Source organism: Penicillium crustosum (genome assembly GCF_028827405.1).
Source record: "Penicillium crustosum strain IBT 35664 chromosome Unknown utg000002l_segment0_segment0, whole genome shotgun sequence".
NCBI lineage: Eukaryota > Fungi > Ascomycota > Eurotiomycetes > Eurotiales > Aspergillaceae > Penicillium > Penicillium crustosum.
The window spans coordinates 4,951,297-4,969,085 of record NW_026623123.1 but is presented as its reverse complement, the minus strand read 5'-3'; the positions used below and the strand labels follow the sequence as shown (position 1 = coordinate 4,969,085).

Genomic DNA, 17,789 nt, shown 5'->3' with positions numbered 1-17,789 from the left:
ATGGGCGTTTTTGACTTCGATAACCCCCCTGAGATAGACGGTTGGACAGGCAAGCTGGCCCTTACTTTGTTCACTTTCATTTGGACGTCATGAGCGGGGACGTCACATTGGTACATTGTAAAAAATACCCGAGCCCATGTGTGTGTTCGCTGCAGCGCCTTTTTCACATATTTTGTATTCGGGCTTTGTTTGGAGGTTGCCAATGTGAACAGGCAGTGTTTCGTGTTCCACGTGCATGGGAAAGATCCTTTGACAGGCAAGAAATTTACATTCAGATATATCACGATACTCCGAACACCGCATGAGTCCTACTTCCTCTATAATCGACGCCGAGCAAGGCCGAACGAGACGACAAGGGTATAGTATATTTCGCTACGCACGGCATCCTCAGCGTAGGAAGTGGAGGACTGATCATAGTCTCGGGTACGCTGGACTACCACGGATGATTCAAATAACGTCGATATGGTTTTGGTGGGACTTTTGAAATACATACACCCTTCATTTTATGTAGCTTCTATAGCAAGCTGTACATTATCGAGTTGAAGCCAAATCAAATATCATATTTTTCGTTTTACCTCGCAGCCCTGAGTCGACCATCAACCGCCCGAAGAAGAACGTAGAGAGTCTCCAAATAGGGAGCTTGGATGCCGAGTTCTCGAGATTTCCGCACTGGGAAGCCCAAGATAACATCAATCTCCATTGGCCGTCCACTTTTACAATCTGTCTGCATGCTGCTCCCAATTCCAGGCATGGCATTGATCTTGTCCATAAGCTGATCAATCAGACCATCCTTCAACGGAACACCACAGGCACGGGCGATGTTAATGACCTCCTGCATCAACTGGCGTGTAAAAGGCATTGCATCCTCTGATGACTTCAACCACGACTGTGTATCAACCATAGTGAGTGTGGTCAATGAGTTCCATGCTACGTTCCAGACGACCTTCTCCCATCGCTGAATCTGCATATCCTCAAGGACCTGGAACCGGGTCTTGCCATTGCGGAGAAGATCGGCAAATGTTTCGAGTCGTTTTTGCTCGACTTGGTTTTCGACTTGAGGGTTGGGAAATAAGCCGATTTGCATGTCTTCGGATTTGGTATGTGCGACAATTCCAGGGCTTATCTGCGTGGCTCCTACCCATGTCTGGGGAAGTTAGATGACACTGGAGAAATTGTAGAATTGACAATCGAAATTGAACCCACCACACAAGTTATGATCGAGTTTTCAGGAAATTGCTTTCGGAATGGCTCCTCGTTGCCGACCCCATTCTGAATGATGACAATAGTAGTCTTGCTGTCGATGGCTGGCTGTAGTTTGGCTACTACCTCATCCTGGTCGATTGCCTTATGAGCGCACACAATGTAGTCCACTGGTGAAATGTCCGCAACGGATTTTACCACTTGTTGTCTTGTTAACTAAATGCTTTGCTTTGGGTTGTGGATAGCTCACATACCTCGGTGTGGATAGAAAGTATGCTGGCCGTGATTCTCACTATTGATGGTAATTCCCTTTGGAGTTCAGCTACCAATATTGGCATAGACTAATGAGCAGTAAGATACTCACATTTGCTTTAACAGCCTCATAATTCGAACGTGCCACGACCGTTAGGCGTACACGATCGGAGCGACTCAGGATGAAGGCATAGAAGGAGCCAATCCTATAGAAGTTAGTATAATATCGTTTTTGTGAAATAGGCTTGACTCACGCTCCCAGCCCATATACGAGGATGTCAATTTGATCCGACATTTTGTGGTGGTCAAATACGCATATCCAATACACAGAATAAATGGTATTCCGTTTGAGAGTCGACTTCCAAGGTTCCCCGCATCGGAGGATGGCCGCGTGGGGGTGGGCTGTTCACGGAGAAATGGTGGAGAATTGGGATGATGTACTATTCTTGGCAGTTTATATTCAAGCAAAAGAGCAAAAGAAGTTGGTAAGGCAATGATTCAATTTATAGTTTCACGCTGCCTATCAAGTGCTTCTCCAATCGACTAGTATTCACCATTTCGGGTCTCAACTCTTCGAGACTGCTAACTCCTAGAAAGACCATGTTTGTTTCGATCTCCTGTCGTAGGATCTCAATCATTCGTCGTACTCCATTCTCCCCATATCCGGACAAGCTGAACAAAAAGGGTCTGCCCAATCCAACAGCTGTCGCCCCGAGCGCAATAGCTTTGAGTACGTCGGTTCCTCGGCGAATACCACCATCAATAAAGATCTGCATATTGCTCTCAATCAAGTGAGGCGCGAACTTTCGAATCTCCAACAGAGTCAGAAGTGGTGATTGTGCCCTTTTTATATAAGTGAGTATATATCTCGCGTGGAGAATGGGACATAGTTTGGAGGTATCGTACGTGTCTTGTGAGCGTCCCCCGTGATTTGAGAGTACAATGCCTTGCGCACCATGTTGATAAGCAAGCACAGCGTCCTCCACACATTGGATTCCCTTGACGACAATAGGAAGATCTGTTAGTTGGCGAAGCCATGTCAGAATCTCCCAGTCGATAAATGGAGATATTGAGCTAGCCATGATCTTCGCTACACCCTTTCCTTCCCCAGTATGATGGGTAGCCTAAGACACATTAGTAAATGAAGTGAAAATACAACGATATATACCCAGGCAGACTACATACCGTGACCGTCAAGTTGAGCCGTTCGTCCATTTCGCGTTTCCCCACCACAGGCGAGTCGACCGTAATCCAAATAGCACTAGCACCAGCTCTTTCAGCTCGCCGTATAGTCTCAATAGATTTCTGAATGTCTTTGCTCACGTATAGCTGTTGGAAAATAGGCTGATTTGGAGAGGTACGACTCTTCACCACTTGTTCAATGGGCATGCTGGATCCGTTTGCGAGAACTTGGACTAGTCCTTCCTTACCAGCTGCAGCTGCTAGTGCACACTCGCCGTTTGGATGAGCGAGTTTTGCAAGACCAACTGGAGAGACATATATCGGGAGCGTGGTGGAGTGTTCTAAGATTGTAGTGGTTGTATCTACAGCAAGAACCTTTCGTAGGATACGTGGACGGAGGGAAATCTTTTGATATGCCAGAGCATTATTTCGTTTGCTGATCTCATCATCAGCGCCAGACGAGTAATATGCCCATGTCGTGGCACGCAGCCTTTGATGAGCAACCTTTTCAAAATCATGTAGATTGATCAGACTTTGCAATGGCGGCGGACTGCCATCGTCCAGCTTTGGCTGCTTCTCATCCATCATGTTCGGTTCATCTGCTCGCTTTTCCAATTCGGCGGGATCGACATAACCTTGTAGCGCAGTTTCAGGAAGTGCTTCGCTCAACAACTCCAGCGAGTGAACAGAGTCGAAATCTTCAGTCGCGTCTTTACCTGCACATCTCAAAATCACGGTCGCACCCCCTGGGTGGGAGTCCAAAAATTCTACCGAAGTCAGCTTAAGATCGAAGTCGCTGCGGGTACTGCGAGTCTCCTACCTGTAACATCGTAGACAGCCCCATGGATCGCGACCCAACACGATTCCTGATTGTTATGTCGGTTGATTTCCTGGCGAGTGAGCTTCATGCTGAATTATTAATCTGAATAGCCAACTGCAGCTGGCAGATTCTCATCATAAATGATGACCCCCGTTCTTCCGTGTATAAGCCCGGTGACGATCCCGGGATCCATCCGGGCGTGGGGGTTCACAGCTCCATCCGCAGATCTCGAGACGGGGCAATTTCTCCCGCGGGGGGGGGTTGATCCACTGCCTCCCTGGTGAGGATTTTGGAATTCGATGGAGGCAACCCACGCTCTCGACTTATAGACGAAGTGCTCAACTTGATATTGTATTTTTGAGAACCGCTGTGTGGACTCTTCAAAGAAAATTGAGAATTTATATGGCAGCTTTCGGTATACATCAACACGTCTACTCATTATATGGACCATGATTGGATAAATCCCCTTACTTGGAGTCATCGTTAACGCATGCGTTATGGCTCTCAATAGCAATTAAATTACCCCGGCCATACCAATTGTGAAAATGAAAATTAAATTAACCTAGACCATCTGAAATTTACTATTCATCAAAGGTACCGGCGAATGAGGTCGTTTATTGCAAGGCCAGCCCTGTTGTATGGTTCCCTCCACGTTGAGTGACACATCCATTGGCATGTTGAAAATGTTGGCGTTTGTGATAGATCGCACCGGTTTGAGCTAGCTTTCACGGCGTCTCAGCTTGTTACCCATTAAATCGACTTTTTGTCCCGTCGGGCATCCCTTCCCGCGCTGATCTCTCTGTTCCATACACAACGTGGCATTCTTTTGCTCCGGGCGATTAAGCCGGAATTGCGTTGACCAACACGGGACCCACGATGAAAGCGTTTCGGACCAGGCTGTGTTGGAATGCTCGTAACAGATTTCACTATTAGCCAAGAGGTATTTGTCTGCGCATGAAGGTTTAATATCGCCTTCTTTGCCATTTCGTCGGCCGCCTCATTGCCTGACACTTTGGAATGACTCGGGCTCAAGTGAAGCCCGATATGGACACCCAGACTATGAATGGTCTTTAAGTGGCGACTAATGGCATCCAATTGGCTTGTCACATTGCCTTCGGGGTTGTAGGCCAGGTCAGCTGTAGCACACCTATGCCCCGTGGATTGCCCATGATTCGTTTGGATCGAGGTAATGGTTGGCAGAAGTTTCCACCCTTAGCCTGAATTTCTGTTCTAAAGTTGGTCTCGCGGCTACTCCTGTTGTGAGAAGCGATTTGGTGCACGAGCGAGTCATTGTTGGGTTAGATGTAGGCTATCCGAGTTCGCCTGGCTTTTTCGTTTTTCTCGTTCCAATAATTAGAAGACAAACATAAGTAACTTAATATTCAACTGTCAGCTTGAAAGTGCTTGAAAGTGCTTGACTGGTTGTGATGATCTTTTCTAGAACCCGTACTCGTGGTGCGGTGCAGACCAGGAGGATATCGAGGATATATGGATGTTGACAAAGTTGGTTTGTGTCATTGAGCCATTTTCAAACATGTCAGCTACTCGACTGTGGGAGAAATGGCCATTCTCGTGATGTGATAGAAGTGACATTGCTGCATGTAGTGAGAGGAAGGTTGATGTCGTGCCCAGGCATGTAATTTTAAGAGCGACAGCAGGCAGTACAGCTATGGAAGGTACACCGAAAGGGGAAAGTGCACTTGACGATATACACAAGTTGGTCTTGGGAGTTGATTGACGATCACATTACTGAATTTATAATTGAGCTGTATGTCCTTTTTGATTTCAATTTCATATTTCTTGAAGTATCTTCAGATCTTATGATAGCCCACCTTCCTTGCCCCGCATGAAATGGCAGTTTTCCCACCAATAAACACATCAAAGTAGAAGATGCTTATATACTGAACCGTTACCCCCTCGATGTGACGTGGGGGATCTGACGGCAATCAGCTTAACCGCCCGGACTTCCCCGAAACCCCCGCGTGGGATGCGTTTATGTGGGGTTAGGCCACGAACCTCCTTCAAATATAACTTGGTCGCATCCCAAATTATATTGCTCTAGCTCCGGCATTATACAATATCCGATAGCTTCATTCCGTATCTCACAATGGCCAAGATCAAGTCTATCGAATACTTCCGCGTCAAGCCCCGCTGGCTGTTTGTTAAAGTCACCGATGAAGAGGGGCGCTTCGGTTGGGGAGAGGGTACACTAGAAGGGCATTCTCTTGCAGTCGAGGGGGCACTCGATGAAATTATCACTCGTATCGTGGGATACGAAGCGGAGTATGCTTGAATCTATCGTTTTGTACCATGACCAAAAGGCTAACCGCCCCTGACAGCGATATTCAACACATTTGGCAGACAGTATGGCGGCTTGGATTCTACAGGGGCGGACCGGTATTCATGTCGGCTCTTTCGGGGATCGACATCGCTTTGTGGGATCTGAAGGGTCGAAAGCTGGGTGTTCCGGTTCACGAGCTCCTGGGCGGAAAGGTGCGCCAGAAGGTGCAAGTTTATGCCTGGATTGGAGGTGACCGACCAAGCGATGTTGAGGCTGCAGCGTGAGTTCCCAAAAAGAGAGCAGAGTAAAAGAAATCAGGATCCTAACAACCTCTGTCAACAGGAAAGAACGAATCGCTCAAGGCCTCAAGTGCATTAAGATGAATGCCACTGAAGATGTCAACTGGCTCGACTCACCTGCTGTGCTACAGTCCTGCGTAGAACGATTGAAGCAGGTGAAGGCTCTGGGTCTCGATGCCGGTCTGGACTTCCACGGTCGCTTGCACAGACCTATGGCTAAACAGTTGGCCAAGGCGCTGGAACCGTACCATCCTCTATTCATTGAAGAGCCTCTACTGTGCGAGCATCCCGAGGCGATCAAACAACTTTCCGAGCAGACTACAATTCCTATCGCATTTGGCGAGCGCTTATACTCCAGATGGGATATTAAGAGGTTCCTAGAAGATTCATCGGTAGATGTCCTACAACCTGATATTGCCCACGCAGGCGGTATCTCCGAAACTCTGCGTATCGCAAACATGGCCGAAGCCTACGATGTCGCTATCGCACCTCATTGTCCTCTGGGTCCGATCGCCTTAGCAGCCTCCCTACAAGTCGCCGTATCGATCCCCAATTTTGTCATCCAAGAGATGTCGCTGGGCATGCACTACAATGTTGAAGCCGGAGATATCGATCTGAACAGCTACCTGGTGGATAAGACCGTCTTTGACATCAAGGAGGGATATGTGGCTGCCCCCTCCAAGCCCGGCCTGGGAATTGATATTGACGAAGACCTGGTACGGAAAATCAGCAAGGAGACAGAGCCTTGGCAACCTAAGGAGTTCTACGGACCAGACGGCTCTATTCGAGAGTGGTAATAATGTATCATACGGATATTCCTGCTATAGATAAGTGTTCAAGTGTTCAACATGCGACGCATTCACCAAAGCGGAGACGAAGCAAGCTCGCGATTCAGATCACTAAGAGATATTAGGAGTTTCGCATTTCGATTTTCTTTCTCTTCTTCTTATTTACTTTCAGGTTCCAAATAGTAATATTAAATGGTAATTTAGGCATTATAATGGCCGGCCCTTGATCCGTATGACATGTACGTTTCGTCATCTCGACATGTAACACACCCGCGCAAGAAGTTCCCGCAACAACACGACAGGTTTAGAAAATGATGATGATAGTGGTCAAGAGCTAGATAATTTATTCTTCTAATGGAAGACCCCCGACCTCAAATAATCCGGTGCCTGCCAAATATATCCTCTTCGCTGTGTATTCAACAGCTATATAGGCAAAGATACCAGCACATAATGATCCTGCAAGCTTTCCTAGCATTTACAACGCTGGGACTGGCCGCCGAGTATCCCGTTGTCTCCTTGTTCATCCCCAATGCCGACCCTCAATCGTTGTTGGGTGAAGTTCTGGCAGCGGTTCGTATCAATGGGAACAATCCGCGAATGTCCAACTAACTCTAAATAGCAATCGGCAACAACTACATACAGCATCAATTGCCCGGCCGGAAAAACCAATAGCACAGAATGCGGTATGGGCCCTGGCCTATTTCTGACCGCAGCCCCAACAAGTGTCGAATATTTAATCAGTGCCGAATCCGACAACTTGTGCGTTTTCTCGACTCTCGCCCATTTTTGCGAGATGCAATGGCTTACTCTTTAATTCAACAGATATAACCACGTCGTCTGCGATGTGACCGATCTCCCAACAGGCGTTTATACCTGTACAGACACTGTCACCAGGAAAGGGGCCGCTACGCCCGGAACTAGCACTTCAACCATCGCTTGGGACCAGTTATCCCTGTTGCCGGTCACCATAACTTCCACTGCCGACGTGGTCGCAGCGACAGCAAACGGGACCTCTCTAGGTACTACCCAAGTTGTGTCCGGTGGTGAGGCATCACCCGTTGCTGCCACCGCCACGACTACCCCCGCGGCGGGTGCTACAGTCGCCACTACCGGCGTTTCAGGCGTAGCTCAAAGGTCAACATCTACTGGTCTTCTACTAGCTTCTGTCGTAGTTCAAGCTCTGACATCATTGCTGTAGTGATTGTACTTGATCCTCCATTTACCTGGAATTCGCTGTCTTTTAATATTTCTGACATTCATGGGAGAGATTGTTACAAAATATAGTTTAATAAAGCTTAATGTTAATTTAGACTTGAGGGACATTCCAAAGACCTGTACACCTACTACATAATCGGTTTGAGCACATGGTAAACCTATAACCTGCAAAAACTTTGGAACTTACATCCTCCTGGGACAAGTACGACTATGTTTAAATTCACAAACCCTAAACCCTGTCGATAATATATTGGGTGAACTACATCTCAACCCTTATAAGGTTACTACTCAACCCACTCTACAGGCTGTGGAGGGACAATAACCATGATCACAGGCGAAACTGCAAAGCCCCAGATACGAATCATCTTCGCCGACAAGCGGTAGCCCATGAGTTCCAGCTGATGGTGGACGCGGGACAGCACTCCCATACTGCGTACAGGTGCAGGGTCCAGATGGACAATACCCATAGTTGCAGCAAAAGGAACACAACCCAACGTAGTTATTGGGTCCTGTTCCTGCAATGCAGGTCCTACCCCCACCTCCGCCACCTCCACCGCCGCCGCCGCCTCCATTGCTACCACCTCCGCCATTTCCACCTCCCCCACTACCACCACCACCGCCAGTTGGGGTTGAACCTGGTGCAGTCTGAGTAACTGTAACAGTAACCACGACAGTTGACAGAGCGCTAGAACATTGACCAGGACGTGTTGTACTCGGGGGAGGACTTGGCAACGTTGTGCTAGTGCTTGAAGATGAAGGAGATGGAGGTACTGTACCTAATGAGGGGCTCGGTTGACATGACTGTACACGCAGGCCTTGTTTAAAGGCAGAGAGCCCATCTTGCAGGAGAGGATCGTTGAATCCTGCTGGAAGGGTCCCGACTACACACCAGTTACTAACGGGATCATACACAGTGATCATATCTTTACTTACCATAGGCGTTGAAGTTGTACAAACCACATACGCAGCCGTTGATAATCTCCTTCAAACTGGTCCCTGATAGAATAGTCTGCCCATCTCGAATAACCGCGAAGCTTTGTGAGCCAACTCCCATTGGCACCTCCTTTGCACTTGCACCTGCTGGTGCCTCGTAATTATAGACAGTCCCGCCACTGTTGACCTGGACTGTGGCTGGAGATGTAAGTAATGAGACAACGAAGACAGAATCTGCCATGGATTCCCATCCATCTGGACGACCCATGAAATAGTTTCCACTCCCATTGTTTGCTGGTACCATGCAGGTATCTGTAGAGTCGCAGTTCACCCCACGTGGTGCAGGTCGATACCAGTAGACTAACTCATCAGACGAGATGTGATTGTTGGGAGAAGAATCGCCTGCTTTGAATGCAGCGATGTATGGTTTTGAAATGTCCAGCCATCCATCGTGAGGCCTATAGTCATCCGTTAGTTGGGTTGGTGAAATGGACATTTTGTCTTTCCAAGAGCGGTTTGGATATTCTCACATGTCGTTAACCCATTTCGAGGCCCCGTCGTCAGTATGTGGTGAGTTCAAAGGGCCGATATAATGAGACTCTCCGTAGTCATTCCATGTCACAATCTCGATAAATCGCGGTTTCAACGCAAGGATCTCATTCCATCTGTTAAACCACAGGAGATCAGATGGGAAGTTCCAATTCTTGCTGTAAGAAACTTCAGGTCCAAAATGGGTGAAAAACCACGGCGATACAGCTGCTTTGCCATCAGAACCTTGATTTAAATATCAATAGGAATGATAACACCAACGGGCAATATAGGCCTTTCCACCAAGGGCGTTGACATATACTCGATCCCCATCAGCCACTGTAACGTTATGACCAGGAGTTGGTGCTTTGTTATCTCCGTTATTTGGCCACGCCATCCAATTCAACAGGCCATCAACCGGCGAAATATCCGTCCCCGTAGCGGGGTGGAAGTTAGGTGCGAAAAAGATTGACCTTCCAACTGCGGCTCGCAAAGCTGCAACATCCATTCCGTCCCCGGCGAATGACGAAACAAACACCTTGTTATCGACGAGAAGTTGTGCAGGCTTGCTAGCATACTGGGCAACCTTCTGGCCAACTGCGGTAGCCTGATCGATATGCCACCAGTTGAAATCGAATGAGAGAAAGACCTTCATGTCATTGTTGGCGGCTGATTCGTATGCCAGTTGGAGTTGTTGGTCAGTATATGGGTCTACACCAATGTTCAGAGCGAATGCATCAATCCCCAGAGACTTGGCACGCTTCATGTCATCATCATAATCCAAGGCACTCTTTCGGTTGCTGGTGATTCCGATCTTGAGATTTTAAGTATATGACAAGCATAAAGGAGGGATTCCAGGGCATGTTTACCATAAAGTGTGCAAAGACCAATCGCTCTGTCGATGGCTGTCTTTTGACATGACGTAGGCCATGATTCCCAGTAGATACTGCATGAACTATCGTAGATAGCAATGCAGTCACGCCTGAAATGAATGCTATCTTCCTCATGGTTTGTAACTTCTGCTAGTTTTTTTGAATTCTTATTCATGGCATCGGCATTTGTTTTGTGCAAGTCTCACACTCTTAAATATATCTTTGATTCACCAGATGACTCGGCACTTTTCGCAGCTGACTTACGAAATTTAATCATCAGGACAATGAGTGTGATGTTTGTTATTTATCTCTCCGAACCCAATCAACGCTTTACTTTCAAGGAGCCATGTGGTTGGTATAAAGCTTTTGATGGGTAAAATCCTAGATTTCATGCTTTGATAACCTCACGATCGGGTGATTACGCCTTTTCCTTTTCATTTAGGTACAGGGTGGCTGCCGGATATTTCTATGGGTAGTAGTGGTTGTCTTTGTATATATATATGTGCCGATGACCATACAAAAATAAGTAGCAACATCATCCGTAATGGTAGAAGGTGTAGAGCAACCAGGCCAGTATGCTCTAACACGAACATAGTAAAATACCGGAATACATGCACAAGATCCCCTAACCCTTACCTCATCGGCATTATATCAGTAACCTCCCGAATGTAACCCACGGACTAAACAATTACTTTTTGGGGATGGTTGTATAGATCACAAAAAGCGGGGCTAGATGCAAGCATATTCTATTATTCTAAATGCCGAAAGCCAAATTGTTAAATGATGAAATGGGAATGGGACAGGAGACTTATGTTCTTGTTTACATGCATACAAATATCCCCTTTTCGGAGAAAATCGCTAGCAATAAAATCCCATGCAGCACCTGATTACTAAATTGTACGACTATGAGGGTTCTTCTAATTAGGGTTTGGTAGCTCCATCGGGAAGTACCTAGGTATGGTAGATGGGAAACTCAATTGATATCAAAGTGATACGACCTATATATTTACATATTGAGAAACCATCAGCAGACTATTGTAGTATTTTGTAGTATTTGCGGGGGTTACATCCGTAAAAAGATTGTAACTCCAAAAGCCACATGGTCTTGTCACAATACCACCTACTTCAGGTAGTTCCCTCTATAATGGAAGTGTGTGCAACTTCAAGTTGCATCATTTCCTGCTGACAGGCACTGAAACGATCCTGAAACCTCGGGACCAATTCCTTGGATGATGTCGAGTTGGTAGAGATAGGCACGTGGCTCTTCTTCTCCCACTTCCTGAACCGGTATGAAGCCCATCCCAAGCTGGGTGGTGCTCGAAAGGTATTCGGACAGAGGCATCAACTGCGTCATTGTGTATCAGGCACATTCTCAAAGCATACTAAGTAATTCGTCACGAGCGGGCACATACTATGCCCTGTTGCCGAAATGCTTAGCATTGCTGTTATTGGTCACATCAAAGGTGGATCTTTTTACCTTTTTTTACCTTTTGATGCCTGAGACATCGGGCCACAATCACAAGTTCCCACCTGGTAGTTATTTTGATCACACAACCTAACCTTAGAAGCGATTCGATCCTTACATGAATGTCGCATATCTCAAATCCTTTCAGAAATAATCATCATGCATGCATCTTTTCCTTTTGAACATCTCATTTTTCAATGCCCAAATTTTGTGGGAATGGCGCGATTTTTAGTGTCTTGGCAGTACAAATTCCAAAAATAGTTGGTACCCGCTAGTTGCTCATATTTTGTAGATGAAAAATCAAAATGAAAACAGAAACGAGGCGCGGTCACGGTTATGAATCTATGAGAGGCAGTGCAGAATATGCAGGCAAGAGATCGCGTGATATATGGACTACGTAGTATTTTCGAGCCTCTCAAACTTCAACGACATAACACCGTACTGGGGATGGTCTTACTTCCACTGGCTATAATACTTACTTCCACTGGCTATAATATGTGTGCATGTCATTGAACATCACTGAAACTTGAGTTGAGTACTAACCCGAAATAAACGTATATTGAAGCGTAAAATCAGCCTTGTGGCGCGCCGCGCGGCATGTGCGTGTGCAGTTCAACTAAAGCTTCTCCACCCGCCGTCCACTGGCTGATTCCACAACGCTTAGCACCAAAATAAGGCATTAAACCATAGCAGATAGCATAATTAGAGACTAGATTGATAGGGATATTGTTTTACCCGTCAGTCTAAATATACCGCGTGGCTTTTTTTTTTCTTGCGAATCTATCAAATCCTAAAGCCAGCCTTATATTAGCATTCTGATCCTCCTTTTGGGATTCTTCTCCTTTTTTTCTCCAATCCAATTACTGTATTGCAAATCATGAAGCTTTTAATATTCGCACTGTGCACAGTTCTGTGCTCTCGCGTGCTCGGTCATCCCTATGCCTCGGAAACAACGTGGATTCCAGCCACAACGACATCCGTAGAGGAGTTATGGGAAGTCCCAGAGCCGACCGAGGTAGCCCATCTCTACGGTAAACGTGGATATAGCGAGATCCTCCAAGCCAGAGACACCACTGCGACAACCGACTCTACTACATCCACTGACACCACAACTGATACAACTACATCGGAGTCAACAACATCTACGACCACAACCTCCACTTCGGAAACCTCTACCTCTACCTCTTCCACATCTACCTCTTCCACATCAACAACCTCCACATCAACAACCTCCACATCGACAGCCTCCACATCCACATCCACAACCTCTACATCTACCAGCTCGACTACTAGCTCGACTACTACCAGCTCCTCAACGACAACTACTAGCGCCACAACGACAACAAGTAGTGCAACTGCAACTGCAACCAGCAGTTCCACCGCGGCGCTAGATGGTGAGTCGCCAAACCCATGAGGCCTAGAATTTCCATCATACTAACAATACCCAGAATGGAATCGTAAGGGCAACATAGCAGCAATTGTATTCGGCTGTTGCATGATCTCGCTATTTGGCGGCCTCAGCCTGCTCTACTGCTTACGCAATAAAGCGAGGGCACGGCGAATTGCAGCCAGAAAAGAGCTGGAGGCCAGTCCATCATACTCGAAGATACCCCTTGTGGCCGCGAAACACAATTCCGCCACTAACCTTGAACTTAACCGCTCCTCCATGATGTTCACCAACAAGCCAGAGACGGAATACTTCCCAGCACAAGACGCCCCATCAGTTTCAAATCATCACAGTCACAGTCACAGTCACGCTACCTCCACAACATCTCAGACTACGGCGGGTCAATCATCTACTAGAGAACACATGCCGCGAGCATACAGCAATGATCAGCATACGCCTTTGGTTTGAGTTGTTTAATTTGATTGAATATTCGAGTGTTCGCATTGCTTTGGGGGTTGGGGTGTTTTTGGTTGAATATATTCGAAACGTTAGCATTTATAGAGTTATAAAAATAAGATATGAATTCCACTTATTTTTACCTGAATAACCGGTGTAGTAATATTAACAGCAAATACCCAAAGATTAAAAAAATAGCAGCTGTAATCGATGCGCTAGAAGAGTTGAAATTAAGAATTATATCATCTACAAGATCGCACGTAAGGTGCTGGGATGGAGAGTCCCCGCTTGATAGGGCCCCACTGTCCATTGGGTCTAAAATGAGCCACGCGTTCGGGATCTTATTAGAGGATGAATACTTCAGGATCGTTTGCTTGGGGCGTCATTCCTGGAAAGTTGCTCGTTTTCCCTTCCATTTTGTACCCGCCAGAGCGAAGGGCAGATACAAAAGCGGACGTCGAATTTGTAAAACTAATCTTTTATTAAAAGAGGCAGGACGGTTTAAAGCTGCTTTATCGTGATAGTCCGAACAAACCGCCCTTCCACTATTTGAGTTCTGCTTCGATGATGCTTTGTCCATCGCCAGGCGGTGCCCAGAAGTTGATAACCTGGAAACCAGCTCCTTCTAGCAAGCGAGTCCAATGAGACTTAGATCGCTCCATGCTGTTACAGAAGATCATCATTTCCCAATCCCACATCGCCGGCAACATGGCACCATCGCGATCTGCCAGCACAAACTCTTCAATGATCAGTTTCGAGTAGCCTTGCCTCATTGCACCAGCCAGTTGGGTAAGAATGACATGATTTTCCTCGTCAGACCAGTCATGAAGAATGAATTTCATATAATAAATCCGAGCGCCTGAAAGAAATGTCAATGATTACCAAAATGAAGTAGCAGCGGAAGAAACTCACCATGAATCGGCTGCGGTTTGAACAGGTCAAATGCTTGTTTTTCAATACGACCCACATCTACAGTGCTCTCTTCCAAAACATGCGGCAGATCTTCGAGTACCAAACGCCCTAGTACATCAGGGTACCGTGCCAAAAATGCCGCGAGGTCATGGCCTCGACCCCCTGCGACATCAACCATAAGCGTCTCCCCGCGTCGGGATTAGCATCACATAGAAGACGTTCTTCCACCGGGAACCATTCAAGCCAACTGGGTCGTGCCCCACGGTCACCCTCCATGAAGGTATTGCAAGAATCCAGGTTCTCTGGATTTTGGGGCAACCAAGTCCAAATGGACTCATCAATCTTCTCAGCGAATTGTAGTGGGCCTGTAGTGGTACCCTCTGGGTTTCGGTGGTCCTGGCGGCGGAGGAACTCGGGGACTTTGGCAAGAGTAGGCATCCCAACGTCGAATATAAACTTGATCACCGAAATACTGAGTCGGTCAGTCAACTGCCGTGTCATAGTAGTCGCGATATAGACGCGCGTGTCGCATTCGCCAACATAGTCAATTCCAACTAAGATACGCAAGACTCGTTCTATCCGAGAGGTTTTATCGTCAGTTATCCATACAATGCCGAGCAGGCAATAGATAAGAGCTTACCAACTAGGATTGGACTGGCGTTTTTCACAGCTGCCAGATCATTAAGTGACACCGGCCCATTACGCTCCGTCAGCGTGGTAAATATATCCAAGTCGATGGCAATGCGCACACACATGGTGTGAGTAGGCTAGACTAAGTTAGGACCAATATAGTCACCTTGGATAGTCTAATAATTACAGAATATGCCAAATGGTAGACAGAATCCTGCGGTTTCTGTAATGTATTCACCAGTCTCTGCGCTGCCTTTAGCGCGGCGACGCGATCTGTCTCCTCGCGCTGGCTTCGGAAAGCCCCAAGTGACTCCGTCACCTGGTTCTGTAGCTGATCAATTGCCTCGTTGGATACAGTGGTTACCATCTTGTGTATTCTGAATAGGGATACACGTATGTGTGTGTAAAGGGGGTGACCGGGGTAGTTGCGATTAGAAACAAGGTGTAGAAGAACTGCCGAGAGCAAAATTCGAGGCAGTGAAATTGACGGCAATAATGCTAGATTACCTGGCCCTTCATTTTGTCTTGCATTCCCCCCTTTTTGGATGTCTTCGCTAGTCGTCCGCTAAAAGCGAGAAAGTGGATAAACCATGCTATGGTGTGTTTGGTCGACTCATAATATTGCGATTTCTGGCCCCAACCCTCCTGACAAGGATAATGAAAAATAGTGAAAGACGGCGTCTGGACGGTTGTTTCAACCCCAAAGGATTATAAAACGTGACGCTCACAGATTTCCCACATGAAATTTATCTTCCAAGTAAGGCATTATTCAGTCATAACCCTATAGAAACATTGAGTGCATCTTCACCTTTGTAGGCAGAAGTTCACACGTGGTAATAAAGAAAATGCATTGTTCACCAACGGCCCTGGATCTATGATGCTCGGACTCCGGCTCGTGGCAGGCGAAATGATGAAAGTGGAGAGCGCTATACCTAGCTAGTTGACTTCCGGACGCGGACCGCGCTACCAAGATCCTCGGTTCTTGTTATGAGCCAATAGGAATTTCTCACAGACTCAACTGCGGAGCGACATACATATTAGTGACAGGGATGGAGTTTTCAGTATGTCTCAATACCCTGTCGTGCGCCAAAGCAGAATTTTACGAATATACCCGTTCACAAATAAGGGGTGCTTTGCAACCATCATGGTCGGCGTTTGAGGGTTCTCTTCCCCTTTAAGGCCTTCAGGTGGTGATAGCACTGACCGAAAATTCGAGATAATACAATGAACGAGCATGGCGTCAATATCACAGCAGTGTCATGGTGCTTGGGTGGTGTTGCCCTAGCGGTTGTCGGTGTGCGATTGTACACCCGTGTGGTAGCGCTGCGACGTGCTGGTTGGGATGACTTCTTCATTGCTTTGTCATTAGCAAATGCCCTTGTATGCTCGTCTTTGGTTCAAGTTGGTGTTTCTTACGGACTGGGACGCCATTTGGGCGACATTCCAAATGCGTATCAACAACTTCAGGCAATTAAGTATACAGTTATAGCACCCAACTTCTCTGTTGTCAGCACCACAACTGGTAAGGTGAGTGTGACTATCTTCCTGCTCCGGCTCATGGGACAATCTGCATCTGCACCGCGGCGATGGTTCCTATACATAATGATGGCGGTGTCAATAGCGTGGAATGTGTTGGCCATTGTGGTCATCATTGGATTTTGCCGACCTCCAGAGCGTATCTGGAACCCAAAGGTGGATGGCTCCTGCTTCAGTCTCAACTTTCAATTGGTTGCCGGGACATCCCAGGCGGCCTTTAATGCATTCAATGATCTGGCCCTCGCTGTTTTCCCGGCTTATATTTTTTGGCATGTCCAACTCGCCTCTAAGATGAAAGTTGCAATCATCTCTGTCATGGGAGCTGGTATCTTGTATCTCACTCTTCTCATCACCCGTCAGAGACGTTGGGCTAACTGAAAAGTGCGGCGGCGGCCACGCTGGTCAAATGCATTCTGCTGAAGAACCTCCCTGCCCATGCCGACATCACCTGTGAGTGATCCTCAACTCTTGTGTATTACTGCACCCACCTTCTAACTGCATATAGGGTCATGGGCTGACATCACTATGTGGTACACGTAAGTTGTACATTATAATCATCTGCGCATCATTGCCTACTCTCCGACAGTCCTACTCAGTGGTCCTGCAGCGCTCCCGCAAAAATTCGGTCTACGCGCGCACAGAGTCTGCCCCTCGACAGAGGCCAATCCCCCTTGTCCGTCGTGCCCCAGATGCTTCGTTATTTGTCACCCGCACCGAGCTGCAAGTAGACCCAGAGGACAGCCGTCATTCTAGCCAGGAGAAGAGATTGGAGCAAGTGGGAATACAGAAGACCACAGAGGTTCATGTGTTTCAGGAACCTCGGCGGGAGAACGAGGGGAATCCACATTTCCCACAGTTGAATCCCTTTCGAGGCGTTTGAAAAAAGACCACATGCAGGAAATTATCCTACACGGTGTACCTACATAACCGAATTTGCGACCTATGCGGCATAGCCGATAAGTCAGCAGCATACGTAAGTCAGCAGTGAGGAACACTCCTTGCGCTATTCACATTCAAACGGAAGATTGAGGAG

At 47.1% G+C, this 17,789-nt stretch overlaps 9 protein-coding genes across 9 annotated transcripts; 4 read left to right on the top strand and 5 right to left on the bottom strand.

The window, feature by feature from the left end:
• Window positions 1-571: 571 nt before the first annotated feature.
• On the bottom strand, window positions 572-1,747 carry N7487_005380 (ketopantoate reductase family protein; the record flags this gene model as incomplete). The annotated part of the gene is made up of 5 exons (XM_056873127.1): window positions 572-1,144; window positions 1,204-1,400; window positions 1,455-1,509; window positions 1,565-1,658; window positions 1,707-1,747. The coding sequence occupies 5 exons, from the start codon at window positions 1,745-1,747 to the stop codon at window positions 572-574; spliced, it is 960 nt and encodes a 319-aa protein (XP_056730847.1).
• Window positions 1,748-1,955: 208 nt separating this feature from the next.
• N7487_005379 (FMN-dependent alpha-hydroxy acid dehydrogenase) lies at window positions 1,956-3,542 on the bottom strand (the record flags this gene model as incomplete). The annotated part of the gene is made up of 4 exons (XM_056873126.1): window positions 1,956-2,295; window positions 2,359-2,576; window positions 2,638-3,401; window positions 3,455-3,542. 4 exons carry the CDS (start codon window positions 3,540-3,542, stop codon window positions 1,956-1,958), a joined length of 1,410 nt encoding a protein of 469 aa, XP_056730846.1.
• A 2,019-nt stretch (window positions 3,543-5,561) lies between these two features.
• N7487_005378 (mandelate racemase/muconate lactonizing enzyme family protein) lies at window positions 5,562-6,831 on the top strand (the record flags this gene model as incomplete). Its single annotated transcript, XM_056873125.1, has 3 exons — window positions 5,562-5,737; window positions 5,794-6,015; window positions 6,078-6,831. The coding sequence occupies 3 exons, from the start codon at window positions 5,562-5,564 to the stop codon at window positions 6,829-6,831; spliced, it is 1,152 nt and encodes a 383-aa protein (XP_056730845.1).
• Window positions 6,832-7,272: 441 nt separating this feature from the next.
• On the top strand, window positions 7,273-8,020 carry N7487_005377 (uncharacterized protein; the record flags this gene model as incomplete). Its single annotated transcript, XM_056873124.1, has 3 exons — window positions 7,273-7,392; window positions 7,442-7,581; window positions 7,645-8,020. 3 exons carry the CDS (start codon window positions 7,273-7,275, stop codon window positions 8,018-8,020), a joined length of 636 nt encoding a protein of 211 aa, XP_056730844.1.
• Window positions 8,021-8,321: 301 nt separating this feature from the next.
• On the bottom strand, window positions 8,322-10,505 carry N7487_005376 (glycoside hydrolase family 71 protein; the record flags this gene model as incomplete). Its single annotated transcript, XM_056873123.1, has 6 exons — window positions 8,322-8,466; window positions 8,528-8,918; window positions 8,971-9,428; window positions 9,501-9,726; window positions 9,781-10,312; window positions 10,368-10,505. The coding sequence occupies 6 exons, from the start codon at window positions 10,503-10,505 to the stop codon at window positions 8,322-8,324; spliced, it is 1,890 nt and encodes a 629-aa protein (XP_056730843.1).
• A 1,027-nt stretch (window positions 10,506-11,532) lies between these two features.
• N7487_005375 (uncharacterized protein) lies at window positions 11,533-11,724 on the bottom strand (the record flags this gene model as incomplete). Its single annotated transcript, XM_056873122.1, has 1 exon — window positions 11,533-11,724. The coding sequence occupies one exon, from the start codon at window positions 11,722-11,724 to the stop codon at window positions 11,533-11,535; it is 192 nt and encodes a 63-aa protein (XP_056730842.1).
• A 988-nt stretch (window positions 11,725-12,712) lies between these two features.
• On the top strand, window positions 12,713-13,690 carry N7487_005374 (uncharacterized protein; the record flags this gene model as incomplete). The annotated part of the gene is made up of 2 exons (XM_056873121.1): window positions 12,713-13,229; window positions 13,284-13,690. The coding sequence occupies 2 exons, from the start codon at window positions 12,713-12,715 to the stop codon at window positions 13,688-13,690; spliced, it is 924 nt and encodes a 307-aa protein (XP_056730841.1).
• A 533-nt stretch (window positions 13,691-14,223) lies between these two features.
• N7487_005373 (uncharacterized protein) lies at window positions 14,224-15,587 on the bottom strand (the record flags this gene model as incomplete). Its single annotated transcript, XM_056873120.1, has 5 exons — window positions 14,224-14,537; window positions 14,591-14,752; window positions 14,809-15,165; window positions 15,231-15,357; window positions 15,408-15,587. The coding sequence occupies 5 exons, from the start codon at window positions 15,585-15,587 to the stop codon at window positions 14,224-14,226; spliced, it is 1,140 nt and encodes a 379-aa protein (XP_056730840.1).
• An 857-nt stretch (window positions 15,588-16,444) lies between these two features.
• On the top strand, window positions 16,445-17,134 carry N7487_005372 (uncharacterized protein; the record flags this gene model as incomplete). The annotated part of the gene is made up of 1 exon (XM_056873119.1): window positions 16,445-17,134. The coding sequence occupies one exon, from the start codon at window positions 16,445-16,447 to the stop codon at window positions 17,132-17,134; it is 690 nt and encodes a 229-aa protein (XP_056730839.1).
• Window positions 17,135-17,789: the final 655 nt, after the last annotated feature.